Here is a 26216-nt window from a genome sequence, read left to right on the forward strand (position 1 = left end):
ACCCCAATAAATGGGTCTTTTTAGAAAGCGTTGTAAGCATGTACCTTTCTGGACCAAGCTTATCACGCTCCTTGATAGAGTCACAGGATGGTATGGCTCCGTGAACACTGAGCTGGGTCCTTGCTGGGACTTCAGGGCTCTTTATTTTTATCTCAGCTTAGAGTTTGGGCTGGAGGGAAGGCCGCACGCATTCATGAGCTCCAGTGTTCTCGGTTTGCCAGGGGCCTTCCGTCAGGCGTCAGCCATCGTTCGTGCTACCTCTGAGGGAGGCAGGGTAGGATAAGGCTTTAAGCTCAGGGACTAGATAATCCTGTAATGAGCTGGCCCCTGCCCTTCACCAGCTGCATGACCTTGGGCAAGCTGGTTAATCTTTCTGAGCCTCTGTAAAATGGCAGTGATAATAGAACCAAATTTCATAGGATCAAATGAGATGCACGTAAGTGCTAAACAAATGTTAGCTACTGCTCTCATTAATATTATTTCTAGTTCTATTGTTTTCTGTCTCTAAGAAACACTACAATGTTACAGCATCCTTAAAACAGGGTTTCTCCATACTGGTACAGTAACATTTTTGCTGGGTAATTCTCTATTGTGGGGACTGTCCCACACATGGTAGGATGTGTAGTGGTGCCCCTGGTCTCTACCCACTAGATTGCACTAGCATCCTGCCCTCCCCACGCCCCCACCCCCACCCCCAGTTGTGACAGTCAAAAATGTGTCCCCTGGGGCAAAATCATCTCTGGTTGAAATCCACTGGTTTAAAGAAGTATATTGTGTTTTCTAAAATTAAAATTAAATAGAATTTCATCCATTTGGAATAGTTTGGAATTTCTTGAAATGTTTTGCCTGAGTGTGATTTGGAATTTGGATTTCTTACCTCTTTCTGTATTACTATCTGCAGCCTTAAAAAGTTCTTGAATTAATTATATGAGCCAAAGACATGGTGTCTGTGGGTCAAGTGGAGTGGCCAGTGCGGCCACCCCGGTGCTGATCGCTGGTGGGCTCTTTTTGACAGCATACTGCAAGAACTCGGTGGACGGCCTCTGGTACTGCTTCGACGACAGTGACGTGCAGCAGCTGTCGGAAGACGAGGTCTGCACGCAGACGGCATACATCCTCTTCTACCAGAGGCGGACAGCTATACCGTCATGGTCGGCCAACAGCTCGGTGGCAGGTAAGGCCCCTCTACTCTTGGGTGGTTGTTTTTGAGAGCAGAAGATTGTAGTTGATGGTCCAGAGAACTTCTTCAGGAGGTCTCATGATTCTGTTGGTTGGATCAGATTAATTCTCATGTTTGCATTTAATCTGGAAGCCAGAATGGTTGCAGTTAAAGGAAATGGGGGTGGAATGTGCCAGCAGCTGTGAACCAGGAGTTCACCTGGAGGAGGCGTGGAGCCTGGCTCAAAGCACGCTCGTGGTGTTTACTTAGGGAGTAAATAAATGAGCGAGGGAGCTAAGAAGCAGCACGGCACACTGCTCTCAGAGTCGGGGGACTGGAAATAGAACTGAGACTTGGCTTTGCCACCTTTTGGTCGGGTTTTATCTTCGAGCATGTCCCACCCAAGCCACATATTTGTCATCTGTAATATGGGTGTACCGATCCTACCTGCCTCATGGGGTAGTTGTGTGAAACAGATTAGGTAAATGTGCATTAAAGCCTTTTGTAAACGGTAAAGCACCATTGGAAATCGTTCTTTTTTCCACTAAGATTGGCCTATTCTGTTAGGGGAGGGATTGAAGGCTATAAAAATATTAGATGGCTTGGATTTAGTTCGACGGGATCTAGCCTGTTGTGTTTAATAAATGCAGGAACCAGTATCCACGTGTGATGTTGATTCAGCCACATACAATCCAAGCAGAGGGACGAATGCTTCCTAATGCACAGTTGGAGTTTAGAGAATAGGACAGAGGATTGGGACATGGCAGTGTGTGGTCAGTTATTAATCCCTGCTCCCCTTGAAGCGTGCGAGGGGTAAGTTGGAAGCCGCTAAAAGGAAGCGTCACTGAAGCAGAGTGAGCCCTGCTGGAGTCAAACCCCAGCCAGTACAGCCGTCTGTCCGTAGCTGCTCTTAGTTCCCAGAAAGTGGGAACTCCAGGGCTCTAGTGCCGTCCCTCAGTGCTTTCCAGAGTCTGAGATATGCTCAGAAATGACACCCTCTTGAGGTCTACTCTAGATAGTCATGTGGCTTCATGTTCTCCATATCAAGAGCAGTTTCTGTTGCTCCAATATATATTTAAGGGCCTCCCTGGAACACACAGGACAGAATGGCATGTGGCCTTGTGTGTGCATGTTATGTGTGTGTGTTTATATTAATATTGTGAAAATGATTTAAAAATTCCACCACACAGTCCAAGAAGATAACAGAACACTGCTGCTTGCTTTTTTTCCTCTGTGTCAGTATTCCTGCAAGTGCTTAGAACAGTGCCTGGCGTGTAGTGCTTAATAAATGTTTGTAGAATAGATGAATATATGAACGATTGTATCTGTTCCATTCTGTTGCCAGCACTAAGACTCGGACTTGGCCATCCCTGTACTTGGATTTTATTACTGCAAACGTGTGTGAGCGTCTGTCCTTTTCATCCCAACAGGCGACGTTCGAGCGGGCACAGCGTGGGGCTGGGAGTTAGTGCTGACCTGGCGGTGAGGTCACCCGCCGCCCGGGCAGCAGCCCTTGGTGAGGGCGTGTGTGGCGCAGGCAGGATTCTGGCCTGACCTCGGCGCCCCCTTCCTTTCCTGCAGGCTCCACAAGTTCCTCCTTGTGTGAACACTGGGTGAGCCGGCTCCCGGGGAGCAAGCAAGCCAGCGTGACCTCTGCAGCTTCCTCCAGACGCACCTCCCTGGCCTCGCTGTCTGAGTCTGTGGAGATGACTGGGGAAAGGAGTGAAGATGATGGTGGGTCTGGGTTTCGGTGACAGATTTCCAAAATGGCAACTCACGGACACAGCACGGGCTCCCTCATGTCGAGGAGCCAAGTCCCAGGAAAATGGTGGGAGAACACGCAGGGGGTTTTAGCGAGTGGGCCGTATGGCTGTGGGTCACCATCGTAAGTAGCATTTTATGTAACAGGGTCATTCGCTCTTCCTCTGTGACCTAGCACTTCTTCCTTCCACTTCGTTGTTTTCCACTTTTTTTTTTTTACTCTGTACAGTGATGTATGCTTTTTTTCAAAGTGCTTTTTGAAATCTTCAGAGTAGCTGTGAAGGGGACTCAGCGAGGTTGTGGTTTGCCGAGGGCCGCCTGGTGTGTGGGGCCCGGCGTGGAGGCTCCCGACTCGCTCAGCTTCTCGCCTTCCCACCACGCTCTCTCTCCCCTGGAGGGATCTGTGTGTGCCCTTGTGAGTGCACAAGCATCTAGAACAAAAGCTGTTGCCTTTGCATAAAGGTAGTTTTTAGGAATTTTGAAGATAGTCACGGTATAAAAGCTTTGAAAATCTTATAAAAATTGAGCTCCGGTTTTTTGTCTTCAGCTGCCGTTTGAGTAGTGGCGGAACAGCCCTCGGTTCTCCCTGGGACCCCAGGTGGTGTGGGGAGGGTCAGGCAGCAGGGACCCTGAGAGCTGGGAGGGGCAGGAGAGAGTGAGCTCAGCTTCTATAATGAGGACGGTGACTCATCTCCCAGCAAGTCTCATTCTGTGGTCAGCAGTTCCATCGCGTCTAGTAAACCGCTCCTAGGGGCGATCAGGAGGCTGGAAGAAGAAGGCCAGACGAGAACTCCGTCGCAGCTCCAGCTCTACCCCTGCTTCTGGCTGTTGCTTCTTTTTTTGTAGCAAAAGAGTCTTGGGTTATAACTGTGAAGCTCCTATCTGTAGCTCCTGACATTTTATGAAAAACTGACCAGTGAACCTTGGCTTGTTTATTATTTAGAGGTTATTTTCAACACAGCCTTTAAACCTAGAATTCACTGTTGTTTTAACAGTAAGCCTAGATATGGTTTGGCCCCAGTCTATTTTTAAACAGTGTAGTTGGTGAAATCGATACCAGCACCATCATCATGCAGTGGTGCTGGGTGGTGCCCACAGAACAGGGCCTATCTCTTAGGATCTCATCCAGACAGAGTTTTATTAATACCACAGCTACAGTATCAAGTGTGTGGAGAATATAATTTAGAATATTTTCTGTGGAAGTTTTACGTCACTTAAAATAGGAGTATAGTGTTCTAATTATGAGTATTTTCCTTGGAGGCTTTCCACTGATTGCTTTCACAGTCAGCGATTACAGGCCCGCCTACCTGTGGCATTGAGTTGGGGGGAAGGCGTTGCGGTTCTGGTGTTAGCTCTGCCTCTGTTTGTGTGATCTTGGGCAAGGACTGCACTGCTGTGGGCCCCAGTGTTCTTAATAAGATGAAGAAGCTGTAAATGAAGTAGCTCACATTTATTGAGCAGCTGTGCAGTGCCAGGTGCCTTGCTGGGCACAGGACTTTTAAGATTTTATATAATTCTCATAGTAGCTCTGTAAGGGTCAGCAAACTATAGCCCACAGGCCAAATACGGCCCCTGCCTTTATTTGTGTAAAAAAAAAATGTTTTATTGGAACACAGCCACGCCCATTTGTTTGTGTTGCCTGTGGCTGCTTTCGCACTGGGGTGGCAGAGTGGAGCAGCTGGCCCACAAAGCCTAAAATATTTACTGTCTGGGCCTCTAGAGGAAAAGTCTGCTGACCCCTGATGTCGAGCAAGAAGGTGGTTTGCTGATCTCCAAGTTAGAATGCCCATGTTTTATAGGTAAAGGAACTGGGCTCAGAAGAGTTAAAATCACACGACTACTCCTTGACCCCAGACCCCGTCCTTGATTTCCTACCATCTTAGATGGATATCCTAGTAAGGACATTTTGTAGGTTTAGCTTAACGACACTCTCTTTGCTGCATTCAGGAGGTTTCTCAACTCGACCGTTCGTGAGAAGCGTCCAGCGCCAGAGCTTGTCATCCAGATCTTCTGTCACCAGCCCCTTGGCCGTCAATGAAAATTGCATTAGACCTTCCTGGTCCCTGTCTGCTAAGCTGCAGATGCGCTCCAGTTCCCCCTCCCGCTTCTCAGGGGACTCTCCGATTCACACCTCCGCCTCCACCTTGGAGAAGATAGGGGAAGCAGTGGACGACAAGGTTTCCATCTCTTGCTTTGGTAGCTTGAGGAACCTGTCCAGCAGTTACCAGGACTCAAGCGATGGTCACAGTCGACGGGAGCACAAGGCTGTGGGCCGGGCCCCTCTGGCTGTCATGGAAGGTGTGTTCAAAGACGAGTCAGACACCCGCAAGTTGAACTCCAGTGTTGTAGACACACAGAGCAAAAGCTCAGCACAAGGGGATCAGTTGCCCCCCATATCTGGTCCATTTGATAACAATAACCAGATTGCTTATGTGGATCAGAGCGATTCTGTAGACAGCTCTCCAGTCAAAGAGGTGAAACCTCCAAGCCACCCAGGCTCCCTCGCAAAGAAATCGGAGAGCGCAGCCAGGAGATCCCCCAGCTCCAGGGGCGCTCCTGAGCCAGACAGAAGCTTGCGGAAGGGGAGACCAGTCTTGGCCAGCCAGGAATCATCTCTTTCCAGTACATCCCCTTCTTCTCCTGTTCCTGTAAAAGTTTCTGTAAAGCCCTCCCGCTCCCGAAGCAAAGCCGATTCTTCTTCCAGGGCCAGTGGACGGCATTCCTCCCCTGCCCCCCAAAAGGAGTCCTCCCCCAAATCCCAGGACTCCGTGTCATCTCCTTCGCTCCAGAAGCAGAAGTCAGCTTCTTCCCTCACCGACAGTGCTTCCTCCACATCCACCAAAAAAGCCTCAGGCCCTGCCCTGAGGGGCCCCTTCCCTCCTGGGAAGAGCAGGACTTCAGACAGGAGCTTAAGCAGAGAGGGCTCCAGACAAAGCCTGGCTTCCGACAGAGCCAGCGTCACCTGCAGCCCCAAACCCAGTTCCCCTCGTGTGAGCCAGGCCAGAGCCGGCGACGGCAGGGGAGATGGAAAGCACGTCCGCAGCTCCTCCATGGCCAGCCTGCGCTCCCCCAGCATGAACATGAAGGCTGGTCTGAAGAGGGACAGCAAGTCGGAGGACAAGGGGCTGTCCTTCTTCAAGTCAGCCTTGAGACAGAAGGAAACCCGACGGTCGACGGATCTTGGCAAGACAAGCTTGCTGTCCAAGAAGGTGGGCGGGAGCTCAGTCAAGTCCGTCTCTAAGAGTGCAGCGGATGACAAGGCGGAGAAAGGCTCCCAGGCGCTAGGCTCCCAGCAGCCAAATGTGAATGCAGTTGGAAAAGAGCAGCTTGCCTCCAAGGACCCTGCTTCTGCTAAACATTCCCTGCTGTCCGCCCGCAAATCCAAGTCTTCCCAGCTAGATTCTGGAGTGCCCTCGTCTCCTGGTTGCAGGCAGTCTGCTGAGAAATCCTCAAAAAAGTTACCTTCTAGCATGCAAACCAATGCACGGCCTTCTCAAAAACCTCAGTGATATTTCTGCAATCCAAGTGTTTTATCTGTAAAGATGTTAATTTATTTAGAACCCCTTCCCTCCCACCAAAGCCCTCTATGCTTTTGTTTTGTATTTTTTGGGTCACGTGCCTGACGTACGTGTGTGTGTGTGTGTGTGTGTGTGTGTGTAGAATTCAATTGCAAATTGTTAAAAGCATCGCCTTATTCTGCCATTGAACCAAATAACAGCCATAGGCAAAGCATTGATACCAAGTTAACTGGAATAATTGCAGACGATACCCTGGACGGTCCCTTTAGCAATTGTACATATTTCTTTCTAGAGAACTCTAATGACTTTCGTTGGACACTAGGGATTTGAAACCTGTGAACCAGTTAAGCTGTCATTAGTGTGCTCTGTAGAAGGATGAATTATTTGACTTGGGTTTCATCTGAGCGGAATTTGTCCTCACTGCGTGTGGATTGTCATGTGGCACCAGAAGCTCTAAAAACTGTGACACTAACAGTGAAACAAACGGAGGGAAGACTGTCGCTTTCTGCACTTTGGCCCCATCTACCAGTCTTTGTAAAGGGCAATATTTTAACACTAATGTTTCTCAGGTATATACTTGGCTAGTCTAGGATGGGTGCACATCAGTGAGAGGATCGAAGAAGAAGGTGGCCTGTGGGTGGCTGTCATTTCTCCTACTGCCACAGATAGAAGTTTTTAGAGGTAGAAATGAAGTCTTTCACCACCTTCATGTCTGCAAAGATGTCTGTACCATAAGCTGTCTTGACCCTTGGGATATGTCCTAAGAGGTGGCAAATTGGATAGCTGGAAAGCCAGTCACTAGTAGTTAATTTTTTTTTTTTCCTTGTAAATTTGCTAGCTAAGGTCATTGGGATTTTGAAATGTAGTAGAGCAGTTAATACCTTTGAAAGATTCCTGGGGAAAAAAATGGATTCTAAACTGGATGCATAAATCTGCCATTTTCCTTCTCTGGTGTTGGTTTTTTCCACGTTAGAAGTTGAAAGCTCCATGCTGCACCATGTGTGCTTGCCTTTGTTTCCTCATCTTGTAATATGGAGAGGAAAGAAGTTGCCTAATGCCAGCAGTTAGTGATGGTATGTTAGAACGATGTGTGACAAAGTGTTATATGCACACTTCCGGTCCTGCCTGTCAGTCTTAGTTGTGACTGTTTTTCAGGAACTCATTAATTTCTTCTTTGTGCTGAAGATTTAATCTCTTACCCAGAAACTCACAAGCAGGATGGAGCATGTTCCATCTGGCATTGTCAGTGCAAGTTGCATTTCTTGTTTAGGAAAAAAGGGAACCTCACAGAAATCCAAAGATAAGCAAGATTTTATATATATATATATAATTTCAGGCTTTTAGGAGGTATTCTGGAATTTTTTGCTTTTTTTTTCTTCTTTTTCACTTTTTTTTTAAATGTCAAGAGAGTCATAGTTCTGATTCTCTTTGAATAGCATTTGTCACTTTGCCGTGAAATATAGCATGCTAAGTTTATATGCTTTTACATAGTAACTTTTTTTTTTTTTTAAATCATGGACTCTTCAGGTTCTTCCTGAACTCTTTGTGCACAGAGCCATTTATAATCTCCCTTTTCAGTATTGCTCTGTGTGAAGTAACTAGAACACATATTACATGCATAGCTATGAATTCTGCACTGCCCTGGTTTTTTTTTTTTTTTCTTTCTTTTCTATGAATGCCTCTTGGGAAATGTTTCCAGTAGGTTACTTAACTTTATTTTGCTGCTAATTCGAGCATTAGCAGGTAACTTGCAGGTCTGGAGGCCATTTATGTTGAGGGTAGCTGGAACTTTAGACCCTTGCAATGCTTAAGACTTACACGTTCAGCCTGTGAGAGTTACGCTCGTGCTCCATGCAATTCACTTACTGTGAGCCTGTTGCCCATGGCACTCGACCCTGACTCACCGCTTTGCTTGGTGTCCCTGTTTCACCGTACAGACGTCTGGTTTCCCAAAGCAGCCTTACTCTCCCCTGCTGGGCTGTGACTGCCTTCGATCTTGTTGTTGCGTCCAACGGCACATTGACAGCCTGATCCGTGTATAGCCACTTCGAGTTTTCCTGTATCACTTTTATTTCCTAAAAAGATGCACCAAATGTGGGGTTGTCAATAGCCGGAATTGAGTGTTTGTCTGACTCTCTTATCTTTCTTTAATAGGTAAATCTCGTTTGAAATCTCCTATCTGAAGCTCTGAAACAGTCTTAGAATCATAGTTTGACTACACAGAGTGTTTTAATAACACTTTTTGGGGGGCTGTAAACAGTTAAGCATTAATTAGAATCTAGTTTAATTTTCACAGTGGTAAGTATTTTTACTCTTTGAGTCCTCCAGGAATAGATTTTCTGTTATGTCTAGTGTCTTTAAAAACACAACAACTCTACGAACTCCATTAAATTTCCATGGGATCTAGAAATAAATTTTCCGTATCTATAAACTGTATGTCTATGGAGTTTAGTTCTTGTTTCAGATTTAAATGGAAAAAAAATCAGGAAGTATTATGGCATTGTTTAGGCATCTTTAGGCTATTATATTTCTGTGCTTGGTAAACAATGAAAACTTCATTCTTAATTATTAGGTTACAACCTTTAAGCCACAGAAAAGGATATTTTGCCCAAAAGTTTGGAGGTGCTCTTTGTGGTGTGAAGTACCCTATGGGAATATTATTACTTGGTTCAGTTCAGTTCTTTGGTAGAGTTAGTGACTTGGTGTTTTGTTTTTTCTTTTCCCAGTGATGTTTGGTACAGTGAGCTTGTATGTGTTTTGGGGTTAAAAATCACCTGCTGAGGATGGTAGACCTGGGTTCCTGGTTGACAACCAGGCGGGCCTGATGAGAGTAGTCATTTCCTGGTAGGCACAAAATAATCACCAACAGTAGCGTTGCATCTGTAATGTTTGTTTGCTTTTTAAAAACTTTATTCTTGATTTCTTTTCTTGTAAACATCGAGTGCACTGAGTCTGTATCATTCCGTAGGACAGCCCTACACCTTGCCTTTGTAATCCCTTATATAATGTGGAAGCACAAAGAAACTGTTAAGCTCATATCATCTCAAGACCGACTCCCACCTTTTTTGTATTTTCTTATCGTAAAAGCAGCCTAACTGAAAGTAAGTAATGCTCCTCTGGACCAATAGAAATGTGGGAGTATTTGTGGCATGGTAAAATGTTGTTATTGTCTGTGAGGCTGCCCTGACCTCTTCTGTAATCATTCTTTCATCATTCATTCATTCATTTATTCATTCTGCAAACATTCGTTGAGGGCCTCCTTTGCTTGTAAAGGCAAGCTGAGAGCTTCGAGAGTTTGCTGTAGCTGAGGAGCCCTGGGAGCACAGCTGATGAACCAGGGGATGCCAACGATGTCCTAGATGGAGCGACAGTCCTCCCGAGCAGAAAGATCAAGTGGATCCTGGTGATCGGCTGAGCCTTGTGGGCCTCTTGAACAAGTCTGTTCTGTTCTGGAAACCAAAAGTGGCCTTCTTCATCTTTGGAGACATTTTATTGTCACATCCTCTTTTTCAGACTGTGCTGTCTCTACTACTTAGGGATTGGAAATCCATTACAAAGTCACTTTTCATTAGAATTTGATCATCCGCATTTGTATGAGATGGATGTGGGGATTTTGGAGGGTGGGTGGGGAGAGAAATTGTCATCCCTCTAAAGTACCTGTCATGAAAAAACAGGAGCAGAATGTGAAGGAAACAGGTGGCAGCCTTTAGGAAAAAAGGAACAGAGAAGAGCTGTGAACAAAGCTCATTTTTTTTCAAATAAACATGCTTTAAAAAGTAGATTGACATCTGACGTTAAATTTCATTCTGACAAATTACCGAACAGCTGAAGATACTGTTTCCTGTGTAGGTTATAATAATTATTGGATGCAAAGATAATTAGTGTTTCCGGGTTGGATTTTTGAGATAGTATGCAAACCATAAGCACAGTTTCAATAAAACGTCTTCTGTGAGGCGCGTTGAACTTTGTATTATTTGGAATTGAGAGGAGCAAAACTTGCTGACAAACCAGTGCCTATATCATAAACATAAACACAAAAAATAGCTGTTACTGTACAGGCTGTCTGTCTGCAATTTCACAAAGGGTATGTTGTTGCTAAACCTGACTACATATTTTGGGGGGAAATCCCATGCTTTTATTTAAATGAACACTCAGTCTCATACTGCCTTTTGATCAACCCCCAAAGTGTTTTTGCAGCTGCATTTTGAGCATGACCAATCATTTTTCCCCCAAGTAATGAAAATAATTTTGCATGGCCTCCATCTAACCCAGAAAGCATGCTCTTACTACCTATGCAAGCAACTAATAAAAAAATACAGACTACTTACACTCAACATAAGTTTAAAAAAAAAAACAACAACACAACTCTTAGATTATGGAGCTCTATTTTTAAATTTGTAATTTTTAAAATGTGGCTTAATCAGTATCAAAGAACATGAATGATTTCTTGCTTTGCACTTGCAGATTTTTTTTTTTTTTTGGATCATTGGCAAAATTGTATGTAAAATAAGTATTTTGCAAGCAGGAGTAGAAATGGGTATGTTGAACACACACTGGTTTATATACTGTATTTAGCCTGAAGATTTTCCTAAAGTATTTTGTTCTAAAAATAACCTGCCATTTTCTATAGATCTTAATTTTTTATATCTTCTAGGGTTCCATTGTGGTCACAAGGGAAGAATGTGGCTTCTAAAACTGCTAACAATTTTAAAACACTTTTGTAGAGACTTGAGCTGTTCTGGAAAGCTTTGGAGCTTCCCAACCGCTGGTCACAATGAGACTAAGCTGTGGAGTTTACAGTAGTGTTGACAGTGGGGTAGGTTCTAGAGCCCTCTCACATTCGTCTAAGACCGGTGTTTCCCAGTTTGGGGGAGAAGGGAGAGCCATAGCAGACTGGGGAGGCTTTTTCAAATCTCCCACGTGTACTCTCCCCAGGATTCTGTCAAGCCTCTTCTGAATGACTCGTCTGAGATTCTGATAGCCAGTGTTCACTAGACCCTTCTAAGGAACTTTTAAAAATGCCTGGGTCCCACTCCCAAGCTTTTGATATACTTAGTATAGGGGCAGGTCCCAGGAATTACCATATTTATATTGAAAGCTCCGAGATGTTTCTAATTTGCAGTCAGAATTGAGAACCACTGTGATACACCCTCCCTTTGCTGAGAACTGTGGCGAGAATCACTGCCGTGTGAAGTACTCAGGAGTGACTCAGATTTCTCTGTTGCTTTGGAGAGAAAAGAAAAAAGAGATTGAGAGCTACTGATCAACCTCCTGTTTGCAATAAGGGGGGCCTTTCTGATTCGAGGAGCTTGGAGCTTTGTGTGTGCCTCAGCACTGTCCGTCTGGTGGGAACCGGTGGTCCTTAGTTTGCTGGAGCAGGCAGAGTGCCCCATGGGTTTGCCTCCTTCCCAGAGCTCCTTCCACAGCAGGGCTAGACCCTTGCGGGAGTAGGGCGGTCACTCTGAGTTAGAAAATGCTGAAGTAAAGCCTTCAATGGCTTTGAAAATCCTGTCCCTGATTTTGATAGACCGATTGTCACCTTGTAGTAATTATAGTAGCAAACCCTAGGCTGCCGCCCAATTTCCTATTTAGCTCACTCTCTACTATCCAGAATGTAGTTTCAGGATTTTTTTTTTTTTTTTTTTTTTAGTTTAAAAATGGATGTGAAGCATTTTATTTGGGGTCTTTTTTTCGGGTAACCCTTGGTATTTTTTCATGTAATTAAAAAATCAAATAATATTCATCCAAAAATTTGGCAGTACATGTTACCTGTGGAGGCAAATGAAATTTAGTTTTAATCTGTGGTGAGCTGAATGCACTACAACATCTTCAAAATAAGCTGCTGTGCTTCTCAGGTGGTTTCTTCCTGTTGAGCATGATGCTGCCTACAAAAAACAGAATTTACCCGATGTTTTCAACATTTCAAGGAATAATATGTAAGTAAAAATCCAAGTTGGAAATGCTCTTTTAGAAGGGCCGCCCGGAGCAGTGATACCTGTTGTAATGGTGAAAACGCAATATGAAATTTCCTAGGTGCTATTCTCAACGGTGAGGTGTCATTATACCAAATGGGGAAGGCAGTGTTTCTGCAGCTGAAGTTCTCTTTGTAGGCCTTTTAAATGTGCATTTATGTTCCCTATAGTTTTGCTCACCAACTGTGCCTCTCACCACTGGTTAAAATTGAATTCAAGCCCCATTACAAAAATAGTTTCTTGATTGAGCTCTTAAGTTTTTACACTGGAATTTCTATAGTTGTCTTAAAAGCTGCATGTCATATCACTGTGTACAAAATGCTTTGGTGGTGTTCATGCACCATTCATAGTGATTTGTGTATAATTTTCTTCTTTAGTTGTACAGTAATATGGAAGGCAGGATGTCTTTCCTTGAGGCTGGAAACAAAGTGTATCATACATTTTAAATTATTTTAGAACAAGTGCATGAGATGTGTCACTGACTTCTGTTATTTATTTGTATGTTTTATTATTCAAAGTGTACGCACTTTTAAGAAGCAGAATTTATATTTTTATGTTTAAAACGTTTTATTTCTGGAACAGCAGTTGATTATATAGTATACAGTTGGAATTAAGAGAAAAGTGGAAAATGTAACAAAATATAATAAATTTATTACATGATGCCCTCTTCAAGCCATATTCCTCTTTCTCCCCCTTGCCAACCTCTGTATTTTTGGTGTTAATTAACCTTGGAAATTAAGCAGATACTTGTACTACACTGATGGATACAAAATGCTTTAAAATTGTAGTGTTAAGTGAAAAGTTACAGAAGGATACATACAGATACTCTATAAGTAAAATTTTAAAGCAAAAAATCACATCCGTGCTTATTTAATTTTCACAACCAAGGATTAATATAGCCATTTCCTCCAAGATGCAGTTTGTCCTGGGCCATGGAACTGGACAAGAACTCACATTCTAACTCAATTCCAATGGGCTTTGTATTATTTCCCTCTTCTACCAAACTTTTAGCATGGGAGGAAATAACAGTATAAAAGGAACCATTCTTTTCTGGGCCCTGTGTTGCCCCTGATATCTTCGTTTTCAACCATCCTGTTCTGATAAAAATTTCCAGGTGGCAAAAATTTACCATCTCTCAGGACGGGACTCCCTTTTGAGGATGTCACATCACTTATGACCACTTGGGGGCACTAGAGGTCACCATTATCAAAGGTATTTTAGAAGTCCAGCCTCCAAGTTCTTAGCCTCTGTGGAAATGCTTATTCAATACGAGTTGAGGAGCATTAAAAGTGAGCAAGGGTTTCAGTTTTGATAAGCCTCCCTGGCGTTGGCAGGCTCTCCTTCTGTACCTTTCCTTTGTTTAGGAAGATTTCATAGAGGCCCACAGTGTACAGATCCAGTTCCGAAGACATAGGGACGCAGGGTCAGATTCCTTCGGACAGCGGGGAAGGGAAGGCACAGGGTGGAGGATGGCGCAGTGTGGCCCAAGGATGGTCAGCGCCGGCCTCAGGGTTCCAAATCCATAAAAGGTTGTGTTGGGGAAGGTGCCCCTTTAACTGTCTTATTCAGGATTAAAGTCCAAGTTTCTTCGTTTAGCAACGCCTCCTGTCTGGAGATAGGACCATACTCTGCGGGGCTTGCTGTCTAGTCAGGGGTCAGGTTGGTTGGTAGATAACGAAGATTTCAGTGTGTGCTGCCATGCCTTTCACTCACTGTTCCTCCCTCTAGGCATCTCCCACCCCACCGGCAGCCACTTCCAGCTGTTCTGCTCAGAAACCTTGTCTCTGAGATGCCCCGGGGCTCATTCCCTTATCTCCTATGTCTTTGCTCAGATGTCAGCGTCTCAGGCCTCCCCTGGCCACCTTTTAAAACACTGCAGCCAGCTTCACATTCTCTCCCTCCTCCTTACTTTATTTTCTTCATATCACTTAGTACCAACAACCACAGTATCTATACAATATATATGCAATGTATACTACATACCTGTGGTATATATGCTCACAGGAGGGCAGGGCTGTTTGTTCAGCTTGCTGCTCTTTTCCCACCACCTAGGAGAGTGCCAGGCCCACGATAGTTACTAAGTAAATATTTACTAACTGGATTAATGGATTTGCTTGGGTAATCCACTTAGCCTTTCTGCCTTCCTATCTAGAAGATGAAGAATGATGGTACTTGCATCATGGAGTTGTGAGGAGGGTTAAATGGGAACGATGCCTGTAAAGCATTCAGCACAGTGTGTGGTGCAGAGAAAGGGCTTAGGGGATGGGGAGGGGGGACTGACCCTGACCTTCCTGGGAGCTCTACAGAGGAGGGGACATTGGAGCATGACTCATACATTCCAGGCTGGGGAAACTGCTTGTACTTTCTGGAAACCCCAGGAGTCCAATCTTCCTGGAATGTAGGGCAGGAAGGCAGGACGTAGTGGATGAAGGGAGAGGGAGGTTGGCAGAGGCTTCATCTAGCAGGACCTTTTTTGACCTTACACATTTGTCCTGAAGTAAATGAGAATCCAGGAAGAGATTTTAATTTGGGAGAGAGATGAGATCCAGTTTGTGACGTAGCATGGTCACCATGGCAACGATGTGGCACCAGCGAGCCCTGGTTAGGAACTTGTTGCAGGAATCTGGGTAGAGCCCGGTGGAAGGGCTGACCTAAAGCAGTGTTAGGTGGACAGAGGCCCCGAGGGCAGGCTGCTAGGTTCGAATCCTGGTACCATGACTTCCTAGCTGGACAACCTTGGACAGGTTACTTAACTTCCCTGTGCCTCAAATTCTTCACCTGTTCCGTGTGTCTAATTGTATCTATACGATCATTGGGAGGCTTAATTGGGGTGCTTGGTTTATTTACATTTTATATAATCACTAATGTATTTAGTTTCATCTATAATACTATCTCACTGTTTCTTTAATATTTATCCCACCTGTTTTGTATTTCTTTTTCTCTTTCTTTTAGATCAATCATTTTTTAAATTCCAGTTTTACACCTCTGTTTGTTATTCATCCTTTTGCTCTTCTTTCAGTGGTTATCCTTGTGATTTCAACATGCCTTCTTGATTTATAGGAGTCTAGGAAAAACTAGTGATTTTTACCCCTTCAGAGTCTTAGAACACTTCAATTCCATTTTACCCTTTCTGCCATTTTCTATTTGTTGTGTATTCGAATTCTATGTGTATTTAACATACATATACAGTCGGCCCTCCCTACCTGCAGGTTCCGTATCACAGTTGGTTGAATCCACGTATGCAGAACCCATGGATATGGAGGGCCGACTGTACTATGCCATCCTTGGACTTGAGCATCCTTGGATTTTGGTATTGACGGGGTGCGGGGAGTCCTGGAACCAATCTCCCATGATACTGAGGGATGACTGTATATATAACTCATGTAACTAAGATTATTATTATTAATGTTAGATGTCATAACTAACATTATTATTATTCACGTTAGAAGTCAATATTCACATGGATTTACCAAGATATTTACTTTCCATTGCTCTGCATTCCTTCCTGCATTTCAGTATTTCTTCTGTGATCATTTTCCTTCTTCCTGAAGAATTCCCTTTAGTGTTTCTTTTTCAAGCCTGTGCTAATGATGCATTCTCTTTGTTTTTATGTGATTGGAAATGTCTTTATTTTGCCTTTGAAGGGTATTTTCACTGGGAATAGAATTCTAGGTTGCAAGTTATTTTCTTTCATTTTCATTCCATGGTCTTTTGCTTTTTATTATATCTGTTGATAAGTTAGTTCCTTTGAAGGTATTTTATTATTTTTTTCTAAATGCTTTGAAGATGCCTCTCTTTGGTTTTCATCAGTTTCATTATGATGGGCCTAGTGTGGGGTTATTGTTTTGTTTGTTTCTATCCTGCACTTCATGAATCAGACTTGGGAAAGTTTTCAGCCATTAACTCTTTAAATATTGCTTCTGATCCATTTTCCCATCCCCTTCTAGGGCTCAGTAAATGGCATCACCATCCACTCTAGTCGCTCAGTCCAGAAGCCAGGGATCCATCCTTGACTCTGCTTTTCCTCTCAGCCCCCATCCTTACATCTAATCCATTTGCAAGCCCTGTCCAAGCCTACTTCCACAATTAATGTCCTGCCCACTTTTCTTTCTTTCCACTGATGACACCCGAGTCGAGTCCAAGGCACTGTAGTATCTTGACTGGGCTTCTGCATCAGCCTCTTAAATAAATCTGCCCACTTCTCCAACCCCATCTTATGTCACTCTCCTTCACTGCAGGCACAGAAGCCACCTGAGTGTCTTGACCACAGGGCCTTGCGCTTGCTGTTTCCTCTGCCCGGAATGCTCTTCCCCTGCATGTTCATGTGGCAAGTCCTTTCTCATCTCAAATGGAACCCCAGGACGTCCTCTCTGGACCCCCGTATCCAGAGTCATTGTTGCCCGGCTCTGCAGTCATTCTTTTTTTTTTTTTTTTTTAACATCTTTATTGGAGTATAATTGCTTTACAATGGTGTGTTAGTTTCTGCTTTATAACAAAGTGAATCAGCTCTACGTATACATATATCCCCATATCCCCTCCCTCTTGCGTCTCCCTCCCACCCTCCCTATCCCACCCCTCTAGGTGGTCACGAAGCACTGAGCTGATCTCCCTGTGCTATGCAGCTGCTTCCCACTAGCTATCTATTTTACATTTGGTAATGTATATATGTCCATGCCACTCTCTCACTTTGTCCCGGCTTACCCTTCCCCCTCCCCGTGTCCTCAAGTCCACTCTCTACGCCTGCATCTTTTTTTTTTTCAAAGATTTTTTTTTTTTGGCTGCGTTGGGTCCTCGTTGCTGTGGGTGGGCTTTCTCCAGTTGCAGTGATCAGGGGCTACTCCTAGTTGCGGTGCGTGGGCTTCTCATTGCAGTGGCCTCCCCCGTTGCAGAGCACGGGCTCTAGGCACACGGGCTTCAGTAGTTGTGGCACGCAGGCTTCAGTAGTTGTGGTTTGCGGGCTCTAGAGTGCAGGCCCAGTAGTTGTGGCACACGGGCTTAGGTGCTGTGCGACATGTGGGATCTTCCTGGACCCGGGCTCGAACCCGTGTCCCCTGCACTGGCAGGCGGACTCTTAAACCACTGCGCCACCAGGGAAGCTCTCTGCGTCTGCATCTTTATTCCTGTCCTGCCCCTAGGTTCTTCAGAACCATTTTTTTTTTATATTCCATATATATGTGTTAACACACGGTATTTGTTTTACTCTTTCTGACTTACTTCACTCTGTATGACAGTCTTTAGGTCCATCCACCTCACTACAAATAACTCAATTTCGTTTCTTTTTATGGCTGAGTAATATTCCATTGTATATATGTGCCACATCTTCTTTATCCATTCATCTGTTGATGGACACTTAGGTTGCTTCCATGTCCTGGCTATTGTAAATAGAGCTCTGCAGTCATTCTTTATTTCATTTCCCTGTTGTATTTTCATAACATTCCTCGGTCTCTGAAATTCTTTTTTTTTTTAATTTTTATTGGAGTATAGTTGACTTACAATGTTGTGTTAGTTTCAGGTGTACAGCAAAGTGATTCAGTTATACATGTACATATATCCACTCTTTTTTAGATTCTTTTCCCATATAGGCCATTACAGAGTGTTGAGTGGAATTCCCTGTGCTATATAGTAGGTCCTTATTAGTTATCTATTTTATATATAGTAGTGTGTATGTGTCAATCCCCATCTCCCAATTTATCCCTCCCCCTCCTTACCCCCCCAAAAGAATGAAATAATGTCACTTGCAGCAACAGGGATGGACCTAGATATTGTCATACTGAGTGAAGTAAGTCAGAGAAAGATAAATATCATAGGATATTGCTTATATGTGGAATCTAAAAAAATGGTACAAATGAACTTATTCACAAAACAGAAATAGTCACAGATATAGAAAACAAACCTATGAAACTCTTATTTATTTATTCACTAGCACCAGTTTATCATGAGTCTGCCCCACCAAAACATAGTTACCATGAGATCAGAGTCTTTGTCTGTCTTTGCTCTGTTACTTATGTCATTTTGGGTGTTCTCAGCTCTAAGGAACAAAATGTCCAAACAAAGTAGACTCCACTATTTCAGTGTTATACATATGTATACTGAGGTGCAGAGAGAGAAAATGACTTACCTAAAAATCACACCAGTCATTAGTGGTACATCTTGGATATGAACCTAGGTCTGCTACTTCAAAACTTGTGTTTTTTTACATTATTACTCCAATACCCTACACTATATTAAATAAGGGAATTTAATAATTAACATATTCAACTGCATTTAATAATGCAGTTACTAGAAGGGGAATCCTTCTACACTGTATAAAGTCCTCTTTTGTCTGTAATCTCTGAGTAATTTTTTACTACAGCAAATTCAGGAAGTAAGGAAATTGCTACTTTTTGGAAACAATTTAGGAGTGTCCTTGGCTTAATTTTTTGAAACTTAAAAAAATAATTTTATACTTATAGAAAAGTTACAAAAATAGTTCAGAGGATTACCATGTCCTCTGCTCAGCTTCCCCTAATGTCAGCATACTGCAGGACCATAATACTTATTAAAACTCAAAATTAACATTGGTATAATACTATTAACTAAACTACAGACTTTATCTGGATTTTACCAGTTTGTCCACTAATGTCTTTTTTTCTGTTCCAGAAACCAACCCCAGATCCCATGTTGCATTTAAGTGACATGTCTCCTTAGGTCCTCCAAATTGACAGCCCTCACTCTTTTATGAACTTGACAATTTTGAAGAGTATGAGCCAGTTATTATATAGAATGTGTCTCAGTTTGGATTTAGTTCATACTTTGTCATGGTTAGATTGAGGTTTTGCATTTTTTGGCAAGAATATCCCCAAAGCAGTGCATCAGAGGCAGAATGTGACATTGATATGTCTTATTACTGGTGATGTTAAAACCTTGGCCATTTGGTTAAGGTGGCGTCTTCTGGGTTTCTCCACTGTAAAGTTACTATTTTTCCCTATGAACTTAATAAATGTTTTGGGGAGGTGATGTTAAATGATGCAAATATTCTGTCTCTCCTCCTTTGGCCAACTAATTTTAGCATCCAGTAGTGGATCTGGCCTGCAACAATTTTTTTTATTACTGGGGTATTCCAGTGGTAAAAGAAAGACATCTTAAAAACCTCACTTAACAGGAAGTCCAGAAACAGGGCAGGTGCAGGGTTCTCAGTGCCTCAACAGAGTCAGCCAGGACCGAGGCTCTTCCCTCTGCCGTTCTCAGCAGGTTAGCCTGTGTCCTCAGATTTGGCCTTCAGTGACGATATCCAGTTGAAAAAGACGGGGCCTTTCTCTGCCCAGGTGGGGAATGTTTCTCAGATCTACCCCCTGCTCTCTGAAAACCTCCCCTCAGGTCCCATTGACCAGGATCTTGGTTACCTGCCTGTGACCAAGTTGCAAGGAAAGCAAAGGAAGTGAGTAACTGGCATTTCCAGCCAGTGTTGGGGGTTGGAAGGATGGGCTCTGGCAGAGAAGAAACTTGGGGGGGATGAGTACTGGGGAGATAGCCCCACGTCTGCCACATTGCATCATCCCCAGCACCCAAGGCAGCGCCCTACACCTGCAGGTGCTCAGTTAATCTCTGTGGAGCCAATGAGTTCTTGGTCTCTTGCCTGGAGACATAATCTGCCATTACCTGGAAGCATTAGAGCTCTGAACTGTGGCCTCAGACAGAGAGAGTGACATGGGGAGCAGATCAGGGAAAGGTGAGGTCAGCGTGGCAAGGATGGCGGAATGGCAAGGGGGCCCCCGGTGGGAGTCCCCACTCACGACACCTTAGCGTCCTCATGCTTTGGTCTCCAGCAGGGTGATGCACCTCCGGCCCCGCAGTTCCCTCTACCAAAGCCTGGGGAGAACCTACAGAGGCGTTTGTGCAGGAAGGCAGAGAAATCTGTCTGCCAGACCCAACGGCCTCTACTAAGAAGGTTCTCCAGAGGAAGAAGGGAGCCAGAGGAAGGTCCCTGCTCTGTACACAAAGGAGTCTGGCTCTGGGGGCCTCGGACACAGCCTGGTAGCTTGTTTGGTAAATAGTGACATTGTTATAAATATTTAATAAGTCAAGGGACTGCAGCACATGAAAAATTGATGAGATCCCTATGTGGGAAATGCAGGCTTTCTCTCCACGTCTGCTCTGCGGGAGACACTTAGAGGCTGACGTCTGTTCGTGCTGACACCTGTATTTGTGGTGGGGCTGATGAATGGCCAGAGAAGTATTCTCCATGTTTAGGAAGCATCAATCCATCAAGCTGGAGTTTAGGCTGAGGGAAGAATTCACAGCCATCAATATTCTCTTGTTTATCAAGCAGCGCGGGTTTTGTGAGACAGCGAGCCTCGTGTCAGTCCTGGGAGCAGCGCCTCCAGAAAGGGCACAGTGGCTCCTTGATGAATGACTTTAATAAGAAGCAGCTTAGAAGTACCTTCCAGTAAGAAACTAATAACAATAATTAGATGTTCCTTAATCATTTATTTATTTTATAATTTATGCCCTGCCTGCTTCTGGAAAAAGAATGGAAGTGGCTTGCAATTAAAACACATCTACCCAGGATGGTTCAAATGAAGATAAACATGAGATCAGAAATCGCACTGAGGGAGTGAATTTTTCTTAATCAACTTTCCTGCTACCCACTGAGAATATCGTATTCCCTCTCCTCGCCAGTCACCTTTGGCTCCTCGGCGCCACGGGGTGTGGCAGATGTAAAGCGGCGGCTGCAGGTGTCACAGGACAGGTGGGTGAGGCGGGGGCAGGATGTGTGACCTGTGGTCTCAGCATCTCAGCCCTGGGCTTCCAGCCACATTTGGATTTCGTTATGTCGTCGCTCCAAACAAATCTGTGTGTCTGTGGCAGGGTGGCATGAAAAATTAATGCCCCTGTGTCAGAGCTTGTCAGAGTGACAGTGCAGAATGGGAATAACAGGGGCGACACGCGTGGTGCTTTCTACTTAACAACCACTCTTGTGTTCCCTGACTGCCGTCTCCCAAGCCTGCGTGTCTGGGCTAATGGGGCTTCAGCAGCCAGACCCTCCCTTCAGGCTGAGGGCAGAGAGCCTGCCTCTGCGTAGTAGCTCAGACCGTGTGTCTGGAGCGCGCTGACCCTCCTCCCCACCCCAGTGGGAGCGGGAGAAGGGGCTGTGGTCAGACCTGGGTGACCAGATGACCAGTCTTGGCTGAACCATCCTGGGCTTAGAGAATGAGGAGGAAGGCAGCCCCCCAGAGGGTTGTCAGAGAGCAGGCTGGGGCAGAGATGTTCCAGAGATGCTCCAGGGTGGGAGAACCTGGGGAACAGGCGGGCGAGGGGGCAAGGAGAGGAAGAGGGGAAGGCTTAAGGTTCTGTTGCTGCAGAACCTCCACAAGCGGTGGAGTGGAAGTTTCCCCGCACATTTAAATACTCAACAAAGGTTTGTTCACTCTGAATCTCAAGCTGGCTTCTTTCTGACCTGTGGTCATAAGGGTGGGAGTTGCCACCTCCTTCCTGCAGCAGGGCTGGTCTAATGTAGCAGTTTAATATCATGGATTCTGGAGCCAGACCACCTGGGTTCAAATCTCAGCCTCTCCACTTCCTAACTTTCTGGTCTTAGGCAAATTGTTTAACATTTTTATGCCTCAATGTCACATATGTAAAGTACTTAGAAAAATGTCTGGTGCTTGGTGTTAATTGGATTTCCCTGATCTTCATCCAGGGGGGTGGATGAGGAAAGGCCTTGGAGCTCAGTGACCTAGGCTTGGGCCATGTTGAAAGGTCGTGTGGCTGGAGCTTTGGGGAGGGAGTTAGGAGCTTGTTGACCTGCTGAATGGCCATGGGAAAATATACATCCTCTTCTGTCTGCCTGAGCCACTGAAAAAAAAAAATCCCCCTTGGCTCCCTTATCCCCCTAGGATGAGCCTAAATGTGATGTTAGGTTTGTAAGATGAACCACCCTCATCCAAGCCAGGGCTGAGCAAGGCACTCTCTTTTTTTGGGGGGGGCGGTATACCATAATTTTTATTTTTTTAAAACATCTTTATTGGAGTATAATTGCTTTACAATGTTGTGTTAGTTTCTGCTGTATAACAAAGTGAATCAGCTATATGTATACATATATCCCCATATCCCCTCCCTCTTGTGTCTCCCTCCCACCCTCCCTATCCCACCCCTCTAGGTGGTCACGAAGCACTGAGCTGATCTCCCTGTGCTATGCAGCTGCTTCCCACTAGCTATCTATTTTACATTTGGTAGTGTATATATGTCAATGCCACTCTCTCACTTCATCCCAGCTTACCCTTCCCCCTCCCCGTGTCCTCAAGTCCATTCTCTATGTCTGCGTCTTTATTCCTGTCCTAGCCCCTAGGTTCATCAGAACCTTTAAAAAAATTTTTTTTTTAGATTCCATAAATATGTGTTAGCATATGGTATTTGTTTTTCTCTTTCTGACTTACTTCACTCTGTATGACAGATTCTAGGTCCATCCACCTCACTACAAATAACTCAATTTCGTTTCTTTTTATGGCTGAGTAATAGTCCATTGTATATAGGAAGGCTCTCTCTTCTTTTTTTTTTTTTAAATCTACTCTTTTTTTAAAAAATTTTATTTATTTATTTATGGCTATGTTGGGTCTTCGTTTCTGTGCGAGGGCTTTCTCTAGTTGCTGCAAGTGGGGGCCACTCTTCATCGCGGTGTGCGGGCTTCTCACTATCGCGGCCTCTCTTGTTGCGGAGCACAGGCTCCAGACGCGCAGGCTCAGTAATTGTGGCTCACGGGCCTAGTTGCTCCACGGCATGTGGTATCTTCCCAGACCAGGGCTCAAACCCATGTCCCCTGCATTGGCAGGCAGATTCTCAACCACTGCGCCACCAGGGAAGCCCTCTCTCTTCTTAAGAAATAAAAAGGAAGAAAGCTTTCCTGCTCTTTGTGGAAATTTAGGATTATTCCTAAATGTTAAGGCAGTGGATCTCTTCCCTCATTGCACGTAAGAATCCCCCGAGGAGTTTTAAAATTTGTCTGAAGTCTAGGACCCTCACCTAATATTCTGATCTGATGGGTCTAAGGTGAGGCCTGGATGACAGGGTATTTTTGTGGTTCCCAGATGCAGTACATTCCTTGTTAACCAGGGGAGGACATGTTGAAGGAATCGGGAGCATCTGCAGGAGTGATGATGACAGATCGGGAAGCTGCGTGCACCTCAGGTATAAAGGCTACAACATGATTTTGCATGGGACGCAGATGATAAATGTGGCAAAAATTGTGAAGTTGGCTCTAAAATGGCTGGCGTTCAGAAAAACTCTGGGGTAGATCATTCACTATGGTTTGGGGCTGGGGGGCCATCCAGTTTCCTGCTCTGGCCCATGAAATTCTGTTGACACTTAAGCAAGTGCTAAGAGGCGTTGAGAAGTGAATTTATTTCTCTGGGTTGATGACCTTGTTCTCTGCAGTAGACACTGATAACTGTCCTGCATTATTGCATCTTCTCTATGCTGCCAGAGGCTGCATTTCCCAGCCTCCTAAGGGTAGGTATGGCCATGTGACTAATTTCTGGCTGGGAGAGTATAAGAGGAAGTGGTATGTACAGTGTCCAGATCACATCTTTTAAAAGGAAGCAGGTTTCCCTCCACTTCCTGTCTTTCCCCATTCTTGCTGGCCAGAAAATGATAACACCTGGAGCAGAAATGGAAGCCACGTGTCAGGAGGGCAGTGCAATCCAGCAGCTCTGGACTATTGTGTGAGAGAAAATAAAAGCCTTTTATTTAAGGTATCGCATTGTTAGGTCTTTGTTTCAACAGCATAGCCTGTACCCTAAATAATATATGCTTCCTTTGGCACTAACTTTGGCACACTCAGAATTCTAGGATGAGGGGAATAACTATATAAATGCATAAATAAAATAAGGGAAGAAGGATTTTCACAGCCTGAAGATGGTCATATGCCATAAACAGAGGGGTATGTTTATCTCAACTTTCTGCAAATGAGGCCAATTAGATAAACAGACATTCTAATGTAGAATTTCCTTCTCCTTTGGCCTCACAATTCATCAACGTGAGGAATTATTAATGAAGCTCCCTCAGCTACTGACATTGAACTATCTTCACCTCATTTCCGAGAAAACTCTCTAAACACATGAAGAAATTCATCAGAGCGAGTCTCTGAGGACTCAAAACAAGTGACATGTTGCGAAGCCATATTACTGCAGTGAGACTTGGGAGGATATGGCAATGATACAAGTAAAAGCAGGATACTATGAAAAGGTATTAGAGAAGCAAAAGGAATTTTTGGAGCTACAAAGCATGATTGAAAAAAATAGAATAGCACAATCAAATAAATTAATTAAAAGGCTTTATTAAGAAACCCCTCTAGAACTTGGTTTAAAAAGACAAAGAAACAAAAATCCTGAACCACAAAATATGATGTCAAACTAGATCAAATGATTTGATATTTATGTAAAAGAAATTCCAGAAATACAAAGTGAAGTAGATGGAGGAGAAGAAATAATTGAAGAAAAAAAGAAAATTTACTTGACCTGAATATTTAAATCTTTATGTCAAAAGCGTTTCCTGATTTATCCTCAGGATTAACTGGAAAAAAGAGCCTGCACATGGATATATTTTGTGGATTTTTATAAATTCTAGGTATAAAAAAATATTAAGGTCAGTTAGGTAGGTTAAAATGTGATGATTAAAAAGGACAGGAGGGCTTCCCTGGTGGCGCAGTGGTTAAGAATCCGCCTGCCAGTGCAGGGGACACGGGTTAGAGCCCTGGTCCGGGAGGATCCCACATGCCGCAGAGCAACTAAGCCCGTGGGCCACAACTGCTGAAACCTGCACTCTAGAGCCCATGCTCCACAACAAAGAGAAGCCACTGCAGTGAGGGGCCCGCACGCCACAGAGAGGAGTGGCCTCTGCTCACTGCAACTAAAAAAGAAAGCCTGCACACAGCAATGAGGACCCCACACAGCCCAAAATACAATAAATTAAAAAAAAAAAAAGGGCAGGAAAAAAAATGATGCATCAGATTGTTCCCCTGCAAAAGTGCGTATTAGAAGGCAGTGGCAAAAATGTTTACAGAGTTCTGAGAAAAAATGATTGTGACCCCATAATTCTATACCTTTTCAAACTATTGTTTTTGCATAAGAATAAAAGACAAATATTTTTAGGTGTTCAAAAACTCAGAAAAGATACCATCAACATATAGCCATAAGAAATTTACTGGAAACAGCTCTCCAGCAAAATGGAAAAATTCAAAATAAGGTACTGAACAAAAGGAAGACTTGGTATTCAACAAACAGTGGTTCCAACTATATACATAATAACATTAAATGTGAATGAATTAAACAATCTAATCGAAAGGCAGAGATTGTCAGACTGGATTTAAAAATAAGATCTAACTATTTGCTATTTACAGAAGATACACTTTAGACTCAAAGATACAAGTAGTTTGGAAGTAAAAAGATGTAAAAGAAATAGCCTGCAACTAACAACCATAAGAAAGCTGAATGGTTATACTAATACCAGACAAAATAGACTTTCAAACAAAAAACAGATAAGAGAGGGGCATTTTTTAATGATAAAAGGATTGATACATCAAGAAGATATGACAATTATATATATTCACCTAACAACAGTGCCCCCAAAATACATAAAAGAGAAATAGACAAAATTGAGGGAAAAATAGATAACTCAACAGTAATAGTTGGAGACTTTAATAACCCATTTTCAATGATGGATAGAACTAAGCAGAAGATCAGCAAGGAGACTTCAACACTATAAATGAAATAGACTTAACAAACACCTATAGAACACTCTACCCAGCACCAGCAGAATACTCATTCTTCTCAA

General features: G+C 43.9%; 1 protein-coding gene across 1 annotated transcript in view; it reads left to right on the forward strand.

The window, feature by feature from the left end:
• USP31 (ubiquitin specific peptidase 31) overlaps positions 1–13070 on the forward strand; it is a 75101-nt gene extending 62031 nt beyond the window's left edge. Inside the window, exons 14-16 of the mRNA XM_028162814.2 lie at positions 1016–1174; positions 2741–2893; positions 4868–13070. Of these exons, the coding sequence (XP_028018615.2) occupies positions 1016–1174; positions 2741–2893; positions 4868–6429 (1874 nt within the window). The 3' untranslated portion in view covers positions 6430–13070. The remainder of the gene's footprint in view (positions 1–1015; positions 1175–2740; positions 2894–4867) is intronic.
• Positions 13071–26216: the final 13146 nt, after the last annotated feature.

This window comes from Balaenoptera acutorostrata, chromosome 15 (genome assembly GCF_949987535.1).
Source record: "Balaenoptera acutorostrata chromosome 15, mBalAcu1.1, whole genome shotgun sequence".
NCBI lineage: Eukaryota > Metazoa > Chordata > Mammalia > Artiodactyla > Balaenopteridae > Balaenoptera > Balaenoptera acutorostrata.